Raw genomic sequence first — 23,681 nt, 5'->3', positions numbered from 1 at the left:
TGTTCTTAGTCTTAGAAGAGAACACTCAAGTTGACTGATTGCTCATGGATTACCTGTAATTATTTGTAAACACCCATTTTTCATGTCTAAGCATGCAAGACTGTATTTGGCTTTTATAAATACTTGTTTTATTGGTAGTTTTGTTGTTGTTGGTAGTTTAAAAATGAAAGATACTTATTTTGTGAAATTGATTTGTCAAATAAGGCATGAACTTTTGGAAATATACCTTAAATAGAATTATTCACCATGCTGTTGCTGGTCTTCTGGAAATCTTTCATATCTTTCTCTGTGTCCTGAGGATTCTGTACTAATATTATGTCTGCTACCTTCAGAGCATGAAGACTTTTTAACAGTTGCAGAGTCACTGAAGAAAGAATTTGATAGTCCAGAAACTGCTGATCTGAAGTTTCGAATTGATGGGAAATATGTTCATGTCCATAAAGCTGTTTTGAAAATCAGGTATTTTTGTATGAGCTCACTGTAGATCACTTGCCTTCCATGTACAAGGCCTGAGTTTGATCTCCAGCACTGGGTGGGGGGGTGCAAAATACAAAAGGTTCTCAGTGAATGTCAGCATGTGTCCTCTTTTACTATGAAAGATTGATTTTTCTCAGGCTGGGGATTTACCTCAGTGGTGCCGCCACCTGCCTCGTAAGCTCAAGGTCCCAAGTTTGATCCCTGGTACAAAAAAGAAAAAAAAAACAAGATTCATTTTTCTTAAGTAGAAAGCCCATAGTTGGGAATGCTAGGCTTTTAGCCATTGGGGTCCTCTAATTTTCAACTAAAGGAAAGTTCTTTAGATATAGTACATGGCAAGAGTTCCTTGTGTAAATGTGAGGGAATACCTGTTTGGACTGTTGCTCACTGAAGTTTCTGTTGTGAGAAACAGGAACATAAAAATCAGTCCATTAATCTGGATATTTTCAAATCTTAAAAATTTAGTTTAAGCCCATTTTGCAAATAATACTTTTTAAGGGAACCGAAAAGCCACCTGCTGTTTATTACCTAAGGTAGTAAGTATCTGAATTGCAGTAGTATTTGTTGAGAAGATGAACTGGAAATGTTTCTCTGTGGTCAACTGGTCTGTTTCATGTGTAGTTTTCTGACACATTATGTACAATATTCCTTAGACAACTCTTCTTAACCTCTCAGTTGGAATAATTATATAACTGGAGCCATTCTTTTAATATTTTGAATGGATTTAAAAAATATGTCTCTCTTTGTACTCATTTTGAATGAATTTGAAAAGATGATTTTAAAATACATTCTATTTTTAAAAGTATGTTATATTTTAAAGTATATTATATTTTAAGGAAATCTGATATTCAGGAACCTTTTCCTCACATAAGTGGATTTGTTTATGTAAATACAGTATGAAAAGGCCCACTTGGATTTTCTTGAAATAAAGATTATCATAGTGAATGTGTTTTATAAAGAAGTTTGTGACAGGCCTGGGAGGAGCAAAAAGGGAACAGGCCAGGTAAAGAAACAGGTGAAAGTGATGGCTGCTTCAGAGGTGAGTTAGAAAGGAAGGGAAATCATTTTGTCAGATAATGGAACGTATACAGCTTAGCACACTCTTATTTGACACTTAGACCAATTTTAAAAATAGATTGATTACATGAAACAAAAACAAATGAATAATTTCAGTGAATTAATATATAGTCAAAAATTTTAACACTTCTGAATTTTTAAAATTTCATTGTTTTTGTTGTTGTTGCTGTTGTTTTTGTTTTGTGGTCCTAGGGGTTGAACCCAGGTTTCAGGGTCTTATGCATGCCAGGAAAATGTCCTATCACTGATCCATGTCCCCAGCCCTAATTTTGTTGTTTAAAATGCACCTCTGTGTACCCTTTTTTTTTTTTTTTAAAGCCACCTTAAACAGAATGGGGACTGTCAAATGGAAATGATAGTGCTGTTGAAGGGCTAGGTACATCTGGGTTGTATGTGCAATTCTTAATATTTATTAGCAGATAGCAGAAATGAAAGGGTATAAGCCTTTGCAGAAGGGATGTTTTGTACTAACAAGTCAGAATCCCTTTCTCTGTAGGCCCAAATACTGTAGTTAAGGATACTTCTACTATCTGTTTATATGATTTTGTCACCTTTGTTAGGTAACATTTGCTTTTCTCTTTTAGGTGTGAGCACTTTCGATCCATGTTCCAGTCTTACTGGAATGAGGACATGAAAGAGGTGATAGAAATAGACCAGTTTTCTTACCCTGTGTATCGTGCCTTTCTCCAGTACCTCTACACAGACACAGTGGATCTGCCGCCTGAAGATGCTATAGGTACGTTAGCTGTGTTGGGACTCGCCAGGCCATGTGGTTGGGAGTGTACCTCCTCCTCCAAAAAAAAAATGTTGTCATGTTCTTAGGGTGATGTAGTGAAATGTAAAAAATTTCAAATGTTTTGGCTTTTATATGGTTTTTAAAAGTATGTCTATAAAAATAGTACAGTATTGTGTAGTTATTGTGGTTAATAATTATGGACAAAGTTTATGACTGTAGATTTATTTTAATTTTTTGTTGTTCTTTTTTTTTTTTTTGGTACTAGAAATTGAACTCAGGGACTTGTGCTTGCCAGTCAGACATTGTGCCACTGAGCTACATTCCCATTCTTATTTTAATTTTTTAATATTAAAGTATGTTACTAATGGATTTAGCATTTTGGAAACAAAATGTAGGAGGAAATTTTATTTTTTCCCCCTTCCTTTATACTGTAGAAGAAATTGACATAAAAGAATGTTTTTGGAGGTGAGAGATAGGGAACAAAAAAGTGTATTTATTCAAATTCAAGTATTATTTGCTGAGAAACTTCTGCTGACTTACCTATATAAGATGAAGTATGTATATTTATAAATTATGAGAAATTACTGTCAACCAGATTAAAACTTCCGTATTTTTGACTTTCAGGTCTTTTGGATTTGGCGACATCTTACTGTGAAAACAGACTGAAAAAACTTTGTCAGCACATTATCAAGCGTGGAATTACTGTGGAGAATGCATTTTCATTATTCTCTGCTGCAGTCAGATATGATGCAGAGGTAACTTAAAACAGCACCAGCAAATCCAAACCACCCAAACCTCACTCTGTGTTCTTCTTGTCTTTCTCTCGTGTAACACAGGAATTTGACAAACAACTCTTTTTAGGGACTCAGTGAATCATATTCCTTAAAACAAGAAATCTGACCTTTCTTCCATCCTCTGTTCGCTTTTTCAAAGTTGATTGTTCCTCTACTTCCATTTTTAACTAAGATAAGGACCTAATTGTCTGAGGGTGCAGCTTCCTGCAGGTTGGACCATAAAGTGCCACACCCAACTGGACTGACAGATGCTTGCTTGCTTTAGTTCCTGGTCTTTCTCATTGTCAGTGTGGCTGCCAAGACCTGCTTTGCTGTCTCCCAGCACTACCCTGTCAGAAGCACAGGAGGCTATGATTTATATCTGTGTGCACTCTGAAATTTTATCATTGTCTGATTATAACTCACAGTTACTCTTGTGTTAAGGGCTTCCTGTTGACTCCTTTTTGTTTCTTGCGCTGGATTGGGTTGTGAGATTCTCAGATCTGTAGAATCTGTGAATTAGTGGGATTTGGTGAGTCTGAGTTATGATGGTGTGTTTTCTTGAAGTTAATAAAATTATCAGATCGTGAGTTCTTTTTTGAGCAGGAACTGGACTTTATTCATCTTCAACCTGTAGTGTCTGGGATGTATTAGGCCCTTGATGGTAAATGTTTGTTCAACTCAGTGAAGACAGTACCACCTATAGGGTGGAGTAAGGATTATTTATGAGCTGATTACTGCTATGGTTGGTTTTACAAATTCATAGAGAATAAAAGGTAAGGATGGGCCGGGATTTAGCTCTGATGCCGCCGCCTGCCCCGCAAGCACAAGGTCCAGAGTTTGATCCCTGGTACCCCCAAAAAAGGAAGTTCAAGATATCTAGCTAAAGTGTACATATTAAATGACACAATTCATGCTATTGTAGGTATTTTGTCATTTGACAAAGTAGAATACCAGGTGTCAAGGAATTTATCAAAGCATTGCACTATGGCCTTTGAGGTATAACAGAGGACAAACTTTCCCTGTCATACTTAAGGACTTAAGGATTAAGTTGAGCATTATGTTTTGTATTTTTGAAATGGCTCTATTTTTATTTGAAGTTATGTTACGATTATAAATATTTGATAAGATCAAATATAGCTGACTCTGCAACCTGACAACCGATGGATGATGATCTAATAGGAAATGGAGGTATAGTTTTTTTCTTACCCTTCCTTTGACACTTTAGAAATGCAGTGTTTGTAGATTTCATTTCCATCCAAGGATGCCATTTTAAATTGGGTCGATGCCTTTTCTCTCCATTTGGTGATTAATTCCAGAACCTTCCCTGAGCCTTTCTTCACTCTTCCGTTTTCACAAACTTCGTACTGTGGACTTAGGCCCTTGATGAATTATACCTGTCAGAACAACCTGGGTAGTAGCAAACCTTTCAACCCTACCTGCTGCAAATTTCTTCCTTACCTTCAGCTAAAATTTACTTTAGAAAATTTATAGAAAAAGCCTTTATGCCAGTTTTGCCGTAACAGCTGATTGTTTCCTTTGCTAGTGTTTATTTTTCTCATACTAAGTATTAACACATTAAAAATTGTTACTTTAGAGAGCCTACAAATACACTGTATGTGATTCCCTGGAGCATGTCATAGTGTGAGCACAGAGCCAGCACTCAAAAACATTTGTTGAATTAGGGTGGAATGTAAATCAGTAGCACGTGTGAGGCCCTTGAGTTCAATCCCCAGTACTACAAAAAACAAAATAAAAAAGCCCCATTTGTATATTGAATTAAATGAGTATATTTGTAACACCACAAAAGGGTATTTTTTAAAAGAATATTTAAAATCTAAAATACACAAATACTGCACATTCAGTGTAAAAAAAAGATAATAGAAGATGAAAGCAAAAACATTGCTTCTTTCTATGGTATAATTTTTAGGTTCTGATATGAGTTATATAAATGATTAATGTATTTTTATATTTTATTTCCTTATTACTATATAATGTAATAAATAGTATTGGGAGTACAAAAGTCAAACCCACTTGTACATATTAGTCATATTGTACATATTAGGAAGCTACATTATAGTGACATTGGAAATTAACTATAAAAACTAAAATTTCAGAAATTCAGTGTGGGAATCCTAGATAACTTTGCCTCAGGTGTGGGTCAAATACTAGGAAGATGGAGACTACTTGCTTCTCTTTTCTATAAAGTTATTGTGGTACCTCCATGCCCCTTTTTGACATAATTTTGAAGCAAATATTCATAAGAAATTATAGACTCTGTAGTTACAAAGATTTTTTTATTTTTGGTACCAGGATTGAACTCAGGACCTTGTGCTTGCCTGGCAGGCACAGCGCCACTGAGCTACATCCCTGGTCCAGTTACAAAGATTTTAAAAAACAATTGTTGTGGGGACCTTGCATTATGAATACATTATTAAACTTTCTATAAGTTTTATAAAGAAAGACTTGAAGCAGTGCTTAAATAGTCCTCCAGTAGACATCAAGGGAGAAAATGGGAATAAAACTTTGTCTCTAGCACAGTGTAAAATTTTTGAAATGCTTCTATTTGTACTGATCCTTTTCAGTAAAATTTTGTTTCCTATATATTTGTTTGTTCAAAGTAGAAAACTTTCCACAAAATCTTACTTGCTGAGAAACTTACATCTTAATGATTTTGCTTTTGTTGGAAAGGAGTAAAAAAAGAGTCCAGGAATCTAATTTGAAAACTTTTTTGATATGAATATTGGAAAACTATGTATTAAAACTAGATGGTCAACGTTTTTTTCTTTCAGAGAGCCACATTTAAAATTTTCCCTGATGAGTAGGCCATGCAATCTCTGCTTAGTGAGAGAAAGCACCTTTGTTTTTTCCCATATGATAGGACAAATATATTCTGAAAAACAAAACCAAAACCCATATTGATCTTGAATGTACTTGATATACTATAAAATGAACTGTAAACTTAGTTTTGGGCTTTTGTTTTATAATTAACACATTTGTGTGGTTTGTGATCTTTTGTCATCTGGAATATATCTCAAGGGTGGCAGTGACAAAAAGTATCCCATCTCACCCTGGCCAGTGGTCCTCCAAGAAGTGTTAGTTTCAGCTGTTCTTTTGCTCTGGAATTTTAGGACTAGGTAAGGACTCCTAAGGCTGCATTGACATTTTTTAAAAAAGGATATTTAAGTCCATCAATCCTCTGTATTTAGTTACTTAAGGAAATCTGTGAAGAGATTTTCTATACATGTATATATAATGATTGGAATACTAAATGTTTAAAGATTTGGAAATAATGTATAAATTATTTCATTTTTCTTTCTTTCTTTTTTTTTTTTTTTGAGACAGAGTCTCACTTTGTAGTTCAGGCTAGCTTTGAACTCAAGGTTATCATCCTGCCTCAGTCTCCTGAGTGCTGGGATTACAGGCCTGCACCATCACGTCTGGCTAAATTATTTCAGAATAGCAATTTTTATATAGTAAGTCTGATGATTTGCTTCAGAAGTGCTTGATAAAAATTTCACCACAGAATGCCATATAGTTTCTAGTACCAAGAAGACTGTATTAGACCCCTCATTTCTTATTCCATGGACCTTAAGAAGACACTCTTATCACGAATTTTTAAACGTACTGATTAAATATTTCATCTCCTTTCATTCTGTTGTGAACCTTTTTTGATCTACTGGTAAAATGGTTGCTTCTTGGAATTGTTTTATAGTTAAAGCTGGCAATCCTGTCTTAGGTGGGTACAAGTTGGCATTTTCTAGTCTCGGTAACTGAAGATCTGAGTGATCATTTGCAGAATGAGGTGAACATGTCATATACATTCTAATGTTAAAGAGTGGCCTTATCAGAAGGCTGTTTGTCTAATCGACCCATCAAAGGCAAACTACTAGGGGCAACAGTTAGTAAATGAGACTGCTGGACTGTGCCACTCTCCGTTTGAGAAAATGAACCTGCAAACTCAAATCTCTGTCTCTGGATTCAGTGGTTTCTTTTACATAGATCTGCAGTAGTCAAAGTTCAGTTACGTAAACCAGATTTAGATTATTTTAAGTATTCTGTAGTTTGACTTTTAGTGTTTGAAACTGGTAAACAGGTATCGAATACCAAGATATACAGTATCACTGGTTCAAATTAGTTGGAGGGGAAAGGAAGGTAGTTTGTTAGAACAATTTTTATGAATGTATGAAATGAATTATTAGAAGCACCATTTGTATACCTGTACTATATAGAGCATAAAGTATTTTGCTTATGGTAATTTCTGTATAATCAGTAAGATGAATAAACTCACTTTTTCTTATATACTCAATACCTTGAATTCCAAATTAGTGGACACAAAAGTGATAAGGTTTTATGCCAGAATCTAGTGTACCTTTTTTTCCTGTGATTTTGAAATTATATAATTAAAGTGTAATATTTGAAGATTCCTATTTGATAGTTTGAAGAACTTTCTGTGCTCATGTCTACTTCTTCTAAAATGATGTGTAAATAAATTTGTGTACTATTTTTGATTACTAGAAATGGTTAAAATGTGATTTTATGTCCCTGTGGAAAATAATTTAGTCCTAAGAGCTATGTATTACAGTACAAAGGAGCAGTGCTTTTTCTTGAATAATCATTTGAATGGGAATGTTTTATATAGTTTTACATTTTAGTTTATTATAATACATATAACATTAAGTTCTACATTTATCCCACTAGGAATCTGTTAAGAAACATGGATCCAGACATTGTGCTGAGATTTTAAATGCATTTTGAATTATCCAGAATACAAAACTCTGGCAGCAGTTTGCCTGTACATATGAGCTGTGGCTTATCTCTTAATAGTTCCATGCCTAGGTAACTTTACTGAGTTTAGTCCTGGGCATCTTTCAGCCAGGGACAGGGAATCTTTACAATAAGGAAATGACTGTGTGTAGGGCTGTGTGCTGAGAGAGTGTAAAAGGGATCTCTACATGTTTGTGTGGTACCTTTTCTGCTCTTAAAATTCTAACCTTATGGTGGCTGAAAACGTGAGGTCAAGACCTGCAGTTTAAATATTGTCTTTTGGTGTACAGCTTAACCAAATTATAAAAATGAAGCCACATGATAAGAGCCTTTAGTGTGATTTGAAATTACACATCCAGTGTTTGTACTGTATAAATCCCAGGTACCTCCCAAGTAAATACATGTTCCAACATTTGAAGAAACAAATGATAATAGGATGGATGCATTAGCATAGACAGAAAATGATTTTTAAATTGTTCTGGTTTACCACTTGTATATATTACTTTCTTTCTGAATACTGGCAGTTAGTTTTCCATGTCTGATAGAAAAATCTAATCTGTGAAAATATACTTCTCTGGGGTTGACTATCTGGGAAATCAGTGTGAGGGAAGTACTCTTTTAAAAGGCAGGGGGTGGAGCACTTGAATGAGCCCCTGGGTTCAACCTGCAGTACCCCGTCCCCACTCCCTGGCAAAGAGGAGAGTAAAAACATGAATTTAATGTTTTGGAGGTTTTTTTGTTTTGGTACCGGGGATTGAACTCGGGTCCTTGTGCTTGCAAGGCAGGTGGTGGACCCAGAGCTAAATCTCTGACCCTGGAGATTTTTTAATCTTTCACTATGGATTGACCACAAATCTTCATCTGTTTTTGTTTTTTTAAAGTCTCTTTATTCCTTATCTTATTTTTTTTCTGATTTCTTAAATATAACAAAAGGCATTATATGGACTAAAGTGGAGTTTAGCTTTGTACGACAATGTCTTGAGTATAACTGGTCTATATGATAACCATGGAAGAATTCCTTCCCCAAGATATGTGTGTACTGAAGAGTCACATATGAATTTGGGGAACCATTGTTTTTAGTGTTATAAGTTGTATTTTTCTGACACTAACTTGTGGTCACTACTTGCCTAGTTTGGGGTATCCAGCCTCTCAACAGTCTTTTGGGGAAGGGTGAGAGAGTTGGGGTGAGGGGCTTGAGAGAAGTAATTCAAAGTTAATTTTAAAAAGCCTCTTCTTGTTTTTATTTTTGTTGTGTATGTCCAGGATTTAGAAGAATTCTGCTTTAAGTTTTGCATCAATCATTTGACAGAAGTTACACAGACTGCAGCATTTTGGCAAATGGATGGGCCTCTGCTAAAGGAGTTCATTGCTAAAGCCAGTAAATGTGGAGCCTTTAAGAACTGAAGCTGCTGGGGTGTGAGTGCGTGCTCTGGGCACTGTTGGTGATGTGTCCAGCTTGTGGTGTACAGGCAATGTAATTCTGCAGGTAAAACCCATCTGGTGGTTTTTGTCACATCTGAGACACAGTTCTCTGTAGGAATTTATGAAGGATATATGGCTTTTCCTGAGCCCATTTTAAAAACTCGTTTCCAGATACATATACTTTAAATGTAACCTTTCTTACATGAGCTGGAACATTGAGAAAAATCTGAAAGTTTGGCTGCTTTTGTTTTGGGTTAGAGGCACTATGGAATTTAGAAACAGGAAGTTGGTGACAGCTCTCCTGGGTTATGCATCACACCCCTTTGATGCCAGGATTGTTTGTGAATTGTGAGGTGACCATAGAGGTCCTACCATGAGTTACTGATGCTGACCCTTGGGCTTGGTGAAGTGCTCCATCAGCTGCCATCTAGTAACTTCCTGTGAGGGAGAAGTTAGAAGCATTCAAGGCTTTTGTTCATGTGCTTTTGCTATTGATGACTTTTTAACTTTAAGAGATGTATCAAAATAATATTCCCTTTAACATGAGTTAAACCTACTGAAATAAGTAATCATTTCTATGCCAAGATTTCTCAAGATTTAAGTAATCAAGTAATTTAAGTAATTTATAACTGCACAAAAAGTTGATAATGAAGGAAACTGGATACAGGTGAATATTTTATAATTAGAATCTCCATTATTTATCCGATGTTGTTTTTGTTTCATTAAAATTGATATTTAGAACTAATATTTAAATTACTCCTTCACTTTTTCCCTTATAAATGGTAATTCATAAGAGGAAAAACAATGACATATATAGTATACTCTTGCCTTTCTATTATGGATGCTCAATCATCAGGTCTGCTACATTGTGACTTGAAGAAATGGTCCTTGAAAACAACTTCCTTACACAACTTAATGGAATTTGCTTTATCTGCTTTATCTAGGCCAAACTCCATCACAAACTTACTTATTCAAAACTTTACCACCTTCCACTTTTATTTTTTTCTCTTTTTTGTATTAGGTGTACTCTGGTAAAATTTAATGTTGAAAGAGAGCTGGAAAATCATGGTTTTCCCAAAAAGGTCTTATTTAAAAGAGTTGCTCTTTTGGTCTGGTTATGAAATGTGACTGCAATTTAAGAGTGTTCACCTTTTAGTTTTATCATGTGTCCACTGAACTTGTTTTAGGAACAAAGCTTTGTCCTATTCTCCGGTTCATGAACTCATTTCCATTTGTGAGAGCTCCCTTAATATATTTTATTTCCTGCTTAGAAGTGCCCCTTCTGCACTTAGCGCCTGAATGTTCTCAGGGCCACATTAACAACAGGGGAGAAGGTACTCTGTAGCTACTCTTGTAGCAACTGTTTTTTTAGGGGTGGGGAGGGAATGAGGCCCCAAAGATAGGAATTGTTGATAGGCAAAATAACTGCAAACCTGAAGTCCCAGCCTTGTACTCCCTTTTCTTGACTGTATCACAAGTGACTGAAGCCCAGCGAATTATTAGAATTAGCTCTGCAACATGATAGTTATTCTTACTAGGATGGTGAATGCACATTAATTTGATAATAATAGGTAGTGTTTGTCATAGTCACTGTCCTGTAGGTTTATGATCTGAACAAAATGAGAACTTCAGTATGTTTACTCTTGCTTACTTGGAAAAAACTTCAAAAGCACAAATTAAAGTAGCAAGATCCATATCCAGATAGTTCATTCACTCAAAAAATATTGAGTTCCTAATATAGGTGAAGAACCACTTCTCAGATTACTGAGTAATTTGTGTATGGTAGTGAAGAGACTAAGTTCTTCAAAAAGTACTTTTTTAAAAAACATGCACTGTCTTATTTTTCTACTTGGTTTTGTTGCTAATCATAGCAGGAGATTAAAACTGTTCTTTAATTTTTTTTATCTGATGTAATAATGGAAACCAAAGTATTCACATTTCTTAAAATAACCCTGAATGTACTCTTGAGCTTCTTACTGGAACAATGTTTGATACTCTTGTATATACGGTGTATTTATGTAATGTTTAGAATGACATGTTAATAAAGTAAACCATTAAGGCAGGCATATAGAGTTGTCATTCCCCTTGAAGTCAGTAGTGAGGAGCCTCAAAAAAGGAAATTTTGACATGGTACAACATGAATTAACTTTGTGGACATCATGCCACAAGTGAAATAAGTTGGTCAGAAAAAGACAAATGCCGAAAGCATCAAGATCACAGAGACAGAAGGGTGACTGCCAGGAGCTGGGTGGGAGGGATTGGGATGGGGAGTTGTTTAATGGGTACAGTTTCAGTTTTGCAGGATGAAGAGTTGTTTTGAATGGACACTGGCATGTACATAATACTGTTCATTTAAAAATAGTAGAGTAGAGATAAGGGCCAGGGATTTAGCTCAGTGGTTCCACCGCCTGCCTTGCAACCGCAAGGTCCCGAGTTTAATCCCATGTACCAAAAAAAAGAAAACAGTAGAGATGATTTTCTCTTACATGTATTTTAACCACATTAAAAAAAATCGGATTATTAGCTGGTATGGGGTAGAAAGAGATACTACTGTGAACATGTGAACTGCTTGATTCTCAATATACACACAAATAAATACCTCCTAAATCTTTGGATTTAACTCCTGTTAAAAGATAGTGCAGTTGCTGGGTATGTAGCCCACACCTGTAATCCCAGCACTTGGGAGGCTGAGGCAGGAGGACCGCTGCAAATTCAAGACCAGCCTGGGCTACATAGTGAGTTTAAAGCCAGCCTGAACTACATTGTGAGACCCTGTCTCGAAAAAAAAAAAAAAAAAAAAGAACAATTGAATTGTCACCACAGAAAAATATACCTGAATCCTTTGGGAATACTTACATATGAAAGACATCATCCTTATTCTTTTTTTTTAAATTTTATTTTATTGGTACATTTTAGGTATACAATATAATGACATTCATCATTGGAAATTTGCACCTTTACATAATCTCTCTTGGTTCTTATTTTTCCCCCTTCCCCTACCCTCCCTTCAACCCCTCTATCCCTCCCTATTTACAAAGACTTTGTTTCCATTTTCTCATATTAATTCCATCATTGTCCTTATTCTTAAGGAACATATAAATTATCAGGAAAGACAAAAGGTTGGGTTATGAGTTCATGACATGACACAAAATATTTATAAAGCTTTTCAAAATAGAGAAAACTAAGTGGTGTTAATGTGACAAGCAGTTCTTCTGAAGGTGGTTTGTGCAGTACAAGAGGAAATGTATGGTGCAGTTTTACCTCATTTCCAAAAACGGGCTCAGTAGCATAAGCCAAGGTTTAGAGGTAATTTAGAGCCAAGATTTAAAACATACCATAAGCAAGTTTGTTTGGTTACAATGGAGTAAATAAGCAATACTTTTCTTATTGTTAGAAATGTTAGCAAGGTGATTTTATTTTTTTTTACTCTTGCATATTCCCAGTTCTTATTCAAACACTCCAGTATTAAATTTTGATATTTGTTTTGAAGATGATGAATGTCCATGTAAGGAATGTGGCTTAAAAGAAATTTCTAAAGAGCAGACTGACACAAAGACAATATACTTATTTGGTATAAGTAATACATTCACTTATATATCCAAGGGCCCTTATGGGCTGGAACTACACTCAAAAGTTAGGAACTTTTATGCAGTTATTTTGTAGATATTTACTAAGGACACCAGAGGTATAGAAATATGATTGTGAGCAAAACTCAAGCCAATAGTGAATAAAACATGAATAGTTATTTTCTTTCAGAGAGCTTATGATGTGATATGAGATACAGCACTTAAAACACTGAGAAGTGATATGAAGGAAAAGGGACCTCAGATGGAATAAATGATGAGCCCTTCAGGAAGAGATGACAGAAGAAAGAAAGCAGTTAAGACAGGATAACAGGATGTACAAAGGCCCTGGGTGTGGGACCACTTGGTGTGTGACGAATCAGCTTAGATCTGAGGATAGAGGAGGATGCACCAGTAGGAAGGCACCCACAGGATTTTATTTGCAGACAGTGGGAGGATGGGAAGCCTGATCCAGTTTACTCAAGCAGACCTGAGGAACATTTTACTGGAGAGGAAAAAGTAGAAGTGAGATGATGATGGAGGCTAGAAACACCCAGTTGTGCATGAAATGTCAATTAGCAGTACCAGCTAAGTGCTCACAGGGGTGGCAGTTTGAGGCCCAGAGAGGAATGGAGGCCTGGTCCTGAAGCTGTGTGTCTTTCACACAGGATCTCACTGGCTGGAGCCTGCTTGCTGTTTTATTTGATTCCTGGCTTAGGAAATGGTGAACTTTAGGAAGACAGGGAGGACACTGAAGTAGTAGTTGATGTGAGGTCTCCATTTTCTTGAAAAGAGGATAGGGTATGTTTTAAGTCTTGAAGTAGCTCGATTTCTTTTTTTAGCTGCTCCAGTCTTTCTTCAGATTCATGAATTTTATTCTCTATTGCTTTGAAAAGAAAAAAAGTGACTTCAGATTAATTAGTAATTTAGTTAGAGCTGGGGATTTAGCTCGGTGGTTCCACCGCCTGCCTCACAAGTGCAAGGTCCTGAGTTTGATCCCCGGTACAAAAAAAAAAAGGCATAATTTAGTTAGAAATAATGTAGTTTCTAGTCCCTTTTACTTGCAAGTACTGAGCCCACAATGCTTGTGCCTTAAATGCAACGAATCTGGTCTTGTGAGCAGGAACTGCTTGACTTACACCTTTGCTTCCTCCTTCTGATCCAGGATAGAATTCCAACCGTTGTCACACATGAAGCTGTAAGTCTTTACTCATTTGTGAATGCTTATAGCAGAATGAGTCCCTTTCACTTGTCTTTTAGAACCTGAGCACAGTTACTGTATAACATCCATGCTATACTATATAGATTTGTTGAGACAGAATGGCCAGGATAGCAACAATAAGGGCAAATCTTTCATAAAAATGCATCCAGTTTTTAATGTTACATAAAGGCTTTGGTTTTATTTAGAAATAGGAAAGCTTTTATTGTGGAAACTCAGTAAGACAACACTTTATCATTAAACTTTATAGTGACTGGTACACAGTGGCACTGTAATTTTTTAAAACTTCAAAATTGAAAAGTTTACAATATAAATCTTACCTGAATATCTGTAACTGCAGTTAATTTGAAACATCAGTAAGGCTACATTAGGCATGAGGATGAGCTATGGTATTAGAAGCTGAGCCTTTTAAACTGGTTTTCATGGACCCCAAGTATTGCACTGCACTGCACTGCACATATATCCCCAGCGAGGCCATCAAATAGGCTTAACTTTTGTATGGTAGAATGGTGGCACACCCTATAATTCCAGAACTCAGGAAGTTGAGGCAGGAGGATCACTGCAAGTTTGAGGCCAACCTGGGCTACACATTGAGATCAAGGCCAGCCTGAACTACAATAGACCCTGTCTTAGAAAACCAAAAAAAAACCTTTATGGTGCCTTACAAAAAAGGTATGGATACTCTCATTAGCTGATAGCCCTAAGAGACTGTTAAAAGATACATTATTTTTGGTAGATTTTTAAAAATTTTTTTCAGTTGGATATAAATGTAGCCATACAAAATTCAAATAAAAATATGTAACTAAAAACCCAAATAAGAAAAGTTGTATGTTGAGACAGGGATATGAAATATTTTCTTTATAATAAAAATCTATTGTACTAATACCATGGGAAAGAACAGAGTGTAGAGAACCATGTGTGCACTCTCGGGGACCCATTCACACCAAATTCAATGTGAATCTGGCCCCCCAAACTCACTCAACAGGTGCAGTGTACAGCCCTGTATGGCAGCCTTAGCAGAGATCAGGTCAGAATCTTAAATAAATGGAAATTTAGACCGTCTTGCAGTTTTAGGGTTGAAAAGAGGACTCAATTGTTATTTTATAGAAAGGTTAATAGAGCTCCCTCTCCCAACCCAAACATCACTATTTCTTGTTCTACAAAAATGTCTTGGGTATTCTTGTTTTGTTTTTTCCTAATGAACTCTAGAATTAGTCAAAATGCAAACCACCCTCCCCGCCATTGGATTAGATTTGAAGATTAGTGTTGGGAGAATTGAGACTTTGCCCTTTTCATAAGTGAGGGGGAGAGAGTAAGCTGCAGGACAGTTTATCATAGCCTCACCACTGCAGGGAGGGCAGAGAGGCTACAGGAAGCCTCCCTACCTCTGGCCTGTGCGTACTTAAGGGCCAACATAGTCTCCAATTTTGGAATTAATTTTTTGTCTCTTGTTTTTTGAGGGCTTTTTCTGATTATAAAAGTATTATGTATGTCAGATATCTGGAAAATAAAGTACTAGAAGGACAAAAGAAATCACTATAATGCAACCACCTACAAATAACTTTTCACTATATAGTTTTTCTGTGTACATGTCTTTTCTATACATATCTTTACATTTTGTTTCTGCTGTATATGTGTCATAGTTTTGTAATGAGCTTCTTCCACTTAAACAATGAACCATTCTTCTAAAATGTTTTTATCATCTGTATAGCATCATACTATTTCAATCTAAATTATACTTCTAAACATGCTTAGTTATAAATCTTACCTGCATTAAATTTTGCAAATGTGTCTTCAAACAATCCACAGTCAAACAGTGAAGTTTCAATTTTTTCATAGGCTTGAGGGAGAAAAACATTTCAGTATTAATTTTAATTTGTATAGGTAGAAACACCCCAGAAAATAACCCAAAATAGGGAAAAGTAAATAGAGTAGTCATCTACTGTACAAATTTAATGGTAGATTGCAATGGCAGTGGCTTGGTAAGGAACGTGTTAGAAATGTCAACTCTTGGCATTTCTACTGAATCAGAAGCTCTGGGAGGCAGCTGTGTGTGTGTGTGTATGTGTGTGCATGTGTGCGCACACATGTGCAGGAATTTGTTTTTTGAGACAGAGTCTCACTGTAGCTCAGGTGGGCCTTGAACTCATAATCCTCCTGCCTCAGCTTCCCAAGTGCTGTAATTACAGTTGTGTACCACCATGCCTGGCTTTGTGTTAGCCCTCCAGGTGATTATGAGGCACACTTAAGTTTGAGAAGTGTTAAGTCTAGAGAAAACAAATAATGTAATGAATGAGCTTTTGCAAATGTTTAGTCTTAATTTTTTGGATTTGTCCTATAGAATATAATCCCTTCCAAATAAGAATATATTTTACAAGCTATTGTCAAGCCTTACATTTCACTTATAAAATAACTATATTCATTATAAAGTTTGTAAGCTCCTACTGTAGATTAGAAGGCTAATAAACTGCTGTACACGTCTACAAAAGTGAAACATCAGCTTCCCAAAGAGCTCTTTTAAGAAAGCTGATATTTAAACATTTATTAAAACATTAAAATTACTTTTGAGTTAATGTCATTAAAAAAGGACAACTGGTTTATTACAGAATATAATTTGAGCTACATCAAGACTATAACCTAGTGGTTCTCAGATCTTAGCAACAAATGTGCAGGTGGGTGGGGAGTGATTGTGTGGCCAAACCTAGCCCTGAATGTGCCCATTCAACTGTGGACCTCTCAGAAACACATCATAAAACTCAACATCAGGACATTTGTGACTAAACTACTGAACTGTCTACATCCTGTTAATTTGTAATAGTAAATTTGGTTAAATGATTTTTTTTTTTTGGTTAAATGATTCTTAAAGAATGAAAGGAAGAAAAGAAAAAAGCATGAAAAGAAAATGTGTACTTTTTTTGGGCCAGTCTGTTTTACATGTAAGTCTGTAAGAAGCCTCTATGCTTGAAATCCAGCTGTTTTAGTACCTGATTCTGAAGTAGTGTCATCCAGGAGTTTTTGCTGAATCAAATGAAGTTCATCTAATATATTTTCAAATAAGTCATCAAGAAGTCCTGCTTTCTTACATTTTTTAAGAAAAGAAACCTTCATGATTGTATCTAAGAATAAAGAAAACATTTTTAGAAGGAAAGCCTTAGGGTAGCTAGTCATACCACTTTATGGTTACTCCTTCCGATTTTGCATAGCGGTAGATGACCATAATTAGTAAGATAACACCTTTGCCTTTTCTGTTAATTGTAGTTTCATCGTATCTCAGTTTTTTCTAACTGAAACAGTTGAATGAAAGTTACAAAAAATGAAAATAAAACTTTGCTTACAGTAACTTTATGAATTAATGGAATTTTCTAAAATTTATTTTCAATCCTTAAAATGACAGCCCCTGTCATTTTTTGGTCAGCTATATATTGTTACTGAATGTATTTCCTTAAAGAACAGAAAGCTATACCTGTCACAGTGTGAGGGGTAGCACATCACTGAATTCTGAGCTCAGGCAAGTCTAGCTGCTTCTTGTCAAGAAGTGTATCTTCAAATTGAGAAACAAACGAACATTCCAACCTAAGTTATTTTGATGTGGTGGGATTCTGATATAGTGGATACTTATGATAAATATTTATACTCTTTCTACTACAAGTCTAGAAGAATAAACAGTAACATGTGATACTAATTTTTAAATACATGGGTCAGCATTTTATAACATTTTCATAAGGCCATGTTATACCCATCACTGAGACCAAACCTGTGTGATTGCCAGGCTCATCCTTCATTTGTCTTTCAGAACTATCCAACAGCATTGTCTCATTGGGCTAGGAGAGAAAAATTAAGATTACCTCATAATTAATGGAGGCATTCAATATTACATAAAGTAAAAACCAATCTTTTGTTGTGTATAATTAATTGATATGCCTTAAGGTAAAAAGTATGCCTCCTATTCTTTTGCATGTTTCATATAACAAAATATCAAGAAGTATTTGAGAAACATCCTTTATTGTTCTTGGGGGTTTTTGTTTGTTTTCATTAGAGAATGTCTCTGTATGATGTGCTGGGTTCAAGTGATCCTCCTGCCTGAACCTCCCCATTGCTGGAATTATAGGTGTGCATCACCATGCCTGGCTTGAGAAACATCTCTTGAAACAGAAGAGGTGGAGATTAGTGGCTCATGTTAGCGTATATGAACTGATATAAATGCTGCTACAGATCCCCTCCAATATTTTCATACACTGTATACACATAATCCAGAAAAATCATGGCATTTACATACAGTACTAGGTCAATTGTGAATCATGCAGTTGGGAAGCACTTGGCTATCTGACGATGCTCACCTGTACCCTCAGTCCATTTTAGGGCCTTAAGTACCCTGTAAGGACAAATGCTCTAACTTGGAACAGAGGATACTTCGTAGGAGCTGTGGGAATAATGTAACCTCCCGAACTTCCAATTACTCTCATTACTTATCTCATTTTGGTTCTATCATCTAGGAATTACCTTCCTGAATATGGGGCTCTTTCCAAAAGGGTATCTTTAGGAGCAGTCTCAGCTCGGGGCAAAGAACACAAATGAAGGATATCTATTCCAGTGATTTGGGAAGTACATTTCTCCTGAAACTCAGAATGTTTAAGGACTCTGAGCTGGGTGTGGTGGTGCATGCCTGTAATCCTAGCACTCTGGGAGGCTGAGGAAGGAGAATTTCAAGCTCTAGCCCAGCCTGGACAACTTAGACCCTCTCAAAAAATTAAAGAGCTGGGGATGTAGCTTAGGGTGAATGCCCTGGGTTCAACCCCCAGTATCCCCACCCACACAAAGATTCTGTATGAAGAAACTTAAAGCTACAAGAAAATTAAGTCAAATTACCAGTGCATGAAGGCTTGTTGAGAGACGTTTTTTCCTTCCTCTTTTTCTTTGCACTTTTGAACAGTCAGCTAAAAATATAAATCATTTAAAAGTTGGATATATAAAGGAAAAGATTAGTTTGAGAACATAAAAATATAAAATGCTAATATGCCAAAGGATTTTAAGACAAAAAAATGGCAAACTAAGCATTTGTAACACATTGATAGTAGATTAAAAGATCTTATAAGTTGATTTAAAAAAAATAGATGAGTAGAAAATGGGCAGATAGGGAACTCTAGGGAGACCGCTCATTGAATAGAAAATGAAACTGAGTCACTGAAAAACAAATATAATTGGTGAAAAGATCTGGAATGCACTAAGAAGTTTTCACACATCATACTGATAAAGATAACATTTGCAGACAATTGAGTAATTGTACTGATGTTGCAGTCTCTTTGGAAAATAATTAGCCAGTAGTTACCAGAGTTTCATTAATTATATTCTTTGACCATACAATTTTACTTACGCATTTTTACTTAACAGTATAGTTACATAAAGGCACAGAGATGTATAGAGAACAATGTTAACCACTATGTTAAATGTAATAGAAAATTGGAGAAAATATAGATGTCCGTCAAGCAGAGAATAGTCCAACTGTGCTATAGCTATACCCTGGTGTATTATATGGCCTTTTAATAAATGAGGTTCATTCGACCTCCACTGATGTGGAAGAATCTTTAAGATGCAGCAAGTGGAAATAGCAAAGTATACCAGTATGTTTAAATACAGAAAATTTGTGGAAGAATTCAAAATAAACAATAGAAGCAGTTTCCTCCTGGGAAATGATTCATTTTAGAACAATGTAATAATCTTTTTTTCTTCATTTTTTGGTGGTGCTGAACACTGAACCCAGAGCCTTGTACATGTTTAGCATGTGCTATACTACTAAGCCACACCTCCAGCCCCCAAATAATCTGCTTTTTAAAACTAAATGCGTTATTGTCATGATTCTCTTTGCCAGCAAACACTGATTGAGAACATTTTTTTTTAATGATATCTCCCAATTAGTTAAAAAGGTAGTTTCTTAAATAATGTTTAGAGAGTACTGTATGCCAACATGAAATGCATTTGGGATAACAACAGAACTAAATCTTTTTCCAAAGAGGTCCTGGCTCCAATTCACATTTAGTGATGATAAAACACTGCTGTTCCAGAAGTACACTGAGGCCACTCATACACAGATATACATCCCATGACTCATTAGCCAAGATGTAATCTACCTTAATTAAAATGAAGTGCATACCATACATTCTTAGGGAGTTTTTATCAGCACTTTATAATTTTTATCTCCTGAAAATTTAACTATTACTGTAGAAGGAAAACAATCACAAAAGTCAAAGCTTCTTAGTGTCTTAGTTTGGTCCTATAATGAGGATGGAATATACCAGTGAATGGCCAAGAGAACAGGTCTAGTTCACCAAAAAGAAAAACTTGGCAATTATATCACATAATGCACAAAGAAACTGATAATCTGATAGGTATGTAAAATTTTAAGTCAATTTGTATTTTAATTCTACGAGGCTAATAAATCAGACATTCCATGTCTTATTTAAATGTTTAGTTTTCTTTAAACATGCTATATGAAATTTGAGAGACTTACCACTTTGAGTGATGGCTGATTTTGGAGCATGCTGTTGGCATAACAATCTGAAAATATGCAATTTCAAAGAATCATTAAATATTTTAACATAGTTTTCAAATATGTTTATTTTCTTATGATTTACAAATGTACTAACTTCTGCCTCCACGAATGCTATTTTTAAAGAAAAATGCTGTTTAAACATCAAATTCAGATAAGGCTGTCAGATGTCTTCTATGCCCTTCAAGCTTTAAAGAGATACTATGTTCTGTGAAGGAGTGCTGAGTAAATACTTTGAATAATTCTAGCTCACATACACAGTGGTTCGGGACATTTGACTTTTTATAGAGCTACCTAAAGATCCAACATCTTTTTTTTTTTTCTTCTTTTCTTTTGTGGTACTGAGGATTGAACCCAGAGCCTTCACGTATCCCTATACTTAACTGTCTTGTAATTTCATATTTTGAGACAAGGTCGTGCTAAATCACCACTAAGTTGCCTGGGCTGCACTCAAATTTGCAATCCTCCTGCCTCAGCCTCCCAGAGTGGTGAGATTGTAGGTGTATGCTACCATGCACTGGTTCCTATATTTTCTCCCCCCAGTACAGGGGCTCAAACTCAGGATCTTATGCTTGCCAGGCAGGTGTGCCTACATTTTAAAAAAATATGCAAATTTCCAACTAACTACAGAAAAATCTGACATTCAACAATAAATAGCACAAAATTGCATGCATTAATTTTGGGAAAAAGTACTTTGCAAAGCCAATACGTATCTTCACCAGATTTTACAGTTTCATCTACAAAGAACCTAACCCTTGGGCCGGGGATTTAGCTCAGTGCTTTCGCCACCTGCTTCGCAAGCGCAAGGACCCGAGTTCGATCTCTGGCACCAAAAAAAAAAAACCAACCAAACAAACAAAAAAGTAAGTGAATTTTAACGAACTGCTCAGGCCCCATTTTCTTTCCAGCCTTTCTTCTATCTCAGGTCCAGCTACAAACTCCTTGCCCTAAGGGGCTGACAGCCAGGATGCAGTGCTGGGGGAATGTATGGCTTCCTCCATGCAGCTTTCTCAGCAACACGCCATCAAGATTAAACTCCTCCCCTTTGGGTTCTGGAACTCCAGGCACCTTATTTGCCAAGTACTTAGGTTTCTTCAAGCATACAAAAATGTGTAGAAAATACTGAGATGAACCCCGGCCCCACCCATCCCCCACTGCCAAAAATCCTCAACTTGGGGCCAAGCTCCTTTCATGGAAAGCCCTCCTGCTCCCACCCCTCTATGTGCATGTATTCACACTGGCCTTTCTGGTTCTCCTAGCAGGTGATAACCTAGTTTCAGTCTATCTCGATTTTTGTATGTATGGACAAGTTACTAAGTGGCTCAGGGCCTCAGTTACCTCATCTATAAATGGGGATAGTAGTATCTATCACTCTAGACTATTGTGAAGATTAAATGAGTTTACTATGGCACACATAAGCTCTATATTGTCACTGAAAGCTATAAAAGGTTCACCATCATTGCTTTAGGCTATTCATGCCACTATAACAAGTGATGTTTTTCTACCAGGAAGGACAGTTTCCAGGGAAATCTTTTTTTTTTTTTTTTTTTTAATTTTTTGAGACAGGATCTGTAATTCAGGCTAGCCTTGGACTAAGCCCAAGCTGGCCTCGAACTCCTGGTGATCCTCCTGCCTCAGCCTCCTGAGTGCTGGGATTACAGGCATGGGGCACCACACCCAGCAGCAAGGAAATCTTTAAAAAGGAAACAAAACCTTGTGTTATGTTCTTCCTCTGATATTTAGAGGAAGTGTAAAGTTGGCTTCCTAGCAGGGTAGCTGCCAAACCATGTTCTCATGTGAAAACCATTTAAAACATTCCTTGTCTTAATCTAACCATTTCTTATCCCAGTCCCCCAAATGTAACTTTAAAACTGTTTCATTACTTATAAATTCCTTGAACTCCATCAGCTTGTGGAAACGCCTGGTCCATCTTGGCACAGAAAAAGTGGTAATTCCTGGCACAGGATTTTAAATCACATCCCACGGTGGCTCCTCGTTTCCCACAAAATGTGCATTTCTATAGAAGAACAGATGTTACTGATAAGCACATTTTTTCCAAATCTGTGTTATAATTTAAGAATAACATTAAATATATTTAAGCCAGCAGCTCTGTGTTTTTATCCTGGACATCAATAGCAAAATTGCGTCCTCACTACAAAAGGTGCTTCGTTATGTTTGGCACTCATTTGGAAATTTCAGCAAAAATTCAGCTAACTAGTTTACATTGCACAGACTGTTTTATAATGATCTGATTGAAAGCAGAAAATACTTTTTGAACAATGAGATATCTAAACCAGCTGTAGCAGTCCATACCTCTAATCCCAGCACTCTGGGAAGCTAAGGTAGGAAGATTGTGAGTTACAGCCCAACCTGGACTTAGCAAGACCCTGAATCAAAAGTTAAAAAGGGTGGGGGGGGGGCGGGCGCTGGGGATGTAGCTTAGTGCAAAGGCTCACTCCCTAGTACTTTAAAAAAAAAAAAAATCTAAAAAGAGCTTTCTAAAAAGCAGAGCTGGCAAACTAGACCAGCTTCAGGCAAGGGTTCCTGCAGGAGCATTGAGCTTGAGGCAAAAGCAGCTCCTACCTGTACCACTCAGTGAGCCATCATTCTCCCTTGCATACTCAAATTCCTTCCTGAGGTAACAATGATTGTCCTACAGAGTTGCTGTTGATAATATGAGATAAAATAAGAACGTTTTTTGGTTTGGAATTGATGTAGTAGAACCAAAAAACAACAAACAAATTGAGCAAAAATAGTTTTTCCTTTTTGGTTTTTTTGAGACAGGGTCTCATCTCATTATGTATTCCATCCTGGCTGTCCCTGAACTATCTATGTAGCCTAGGCGGTCTTGAACTTGAGGTGATCCTCCTGTCTCAGTCTTCCAGAGCTGGAATTATAGGCATGCACCACCATGCCTGGCTAATAACAGTTTCTTAGTTTTATATTTATTTGAACCCTTTATTTCTCTGATACCTTACATGTGAAGGTGGTATACAGATAATTAGGCAATCAGTATATGGCCACAGAAACCTGGCTGGTTTAGGGGACTCCAGGCACAATCAAGGCCAATTAGCGTCATTCTCTAGCTGAAGAACAATGAGAC

General features: G+C 36.3%; 2 protein-coding genes across 15 annotated transcripts in view; one reads left to right on the top strand and one right to left on the bottom strand.

The window, feature by feature from the left end:
• The window catches only part of Rcbtb1 (RCC1 and BTB domain containing protein 1), a 49,058-nt gene extending 37,738 nt beyond the window's left edge, over positions 1-11,320 (top strand). For all 13 annotated transcript variants that reach the window (XM_013072027.3, XM_087197444.1, XM_004844155.4 and 10 more), the window contains 4 exons: positions 333-459; positions 2,139-2,290; positions 2,915-3,045; positions 9,094-11,320. In XM_013072027.3, coding sequence (XP_012927481.1) covers positions 333-459; positions 2,139-2,290; positions 2,915-3,045; positions 9,094-9,234 — 551 coding nt within the window. In that variant the 3' untranslated portion in view covers positions 9,235-11,320. The remainder of the gene's footprint in view (positions 1-332; positions 460-2,138; positions 2,291-2,914; positions 3,046-9,093) is intronic.
• An 841-nt stretch (positions 11,321-12,161) lies between these two features.
• Positions 12,162-23,681, bottom strand: part of Phf11 (PHD finger protein 11) — a 42,951-nt gene continuing 31,431 nt past the window's right edge. For both annotated transcript variants that reach the window (XM_004844157.4, XM_087197460.1), the window contains 7 exons: positions 22,462-22,595; positions 20,540-20,586; positions 18,901-18,968; positions 17,789-17,855; positions 17,019-17,150; positions 15,803-15,874; positions 12,162-13,701 (listed from right to left, as the gene is read on the bottom strand). In XM_004844157.4, the coding sequence (XP_004844214.1) occupies positions 13,547-13,701; positions 15,803-15,874; positions 17,019-17,150; positions 17,789-17,855; positions 18,901-18,968; positions 20,540-20,586; positions 22,462-22,595 (675 nt within the window). In that variant the 3' untranslated portion in view covers positions 12,162-13,546. The remainder of the gene's footprint in view (positions 13,702-15,802; positions 15,875-17,018; positions 17,151-17,788; positions 17,856-18,900; positions 18,969-20,539; positions 20,587-22,461; positions 22,596-23,681) is intronic.

Source organism: Heterocephalus glaber, unplaced genomic scaffold (genome assembly GCF_053883595.1).
Source record: "Heterocephalus glaber isolate CG9 unplaced genomic scaffold, H.glaber_assembly_v1.0 deba00001666, whole genome shotgun sequence".
Classification (NCBI taxonomy): Eukaryota; Metazoa; Chordata; class Mammalia; order Rodentia; family Bathyergidae; genus Heterocephalus; species Heterocephalus glaber.
This window is presented reverse-complemented; position numbering and strand designations above follow the sequence as displayed.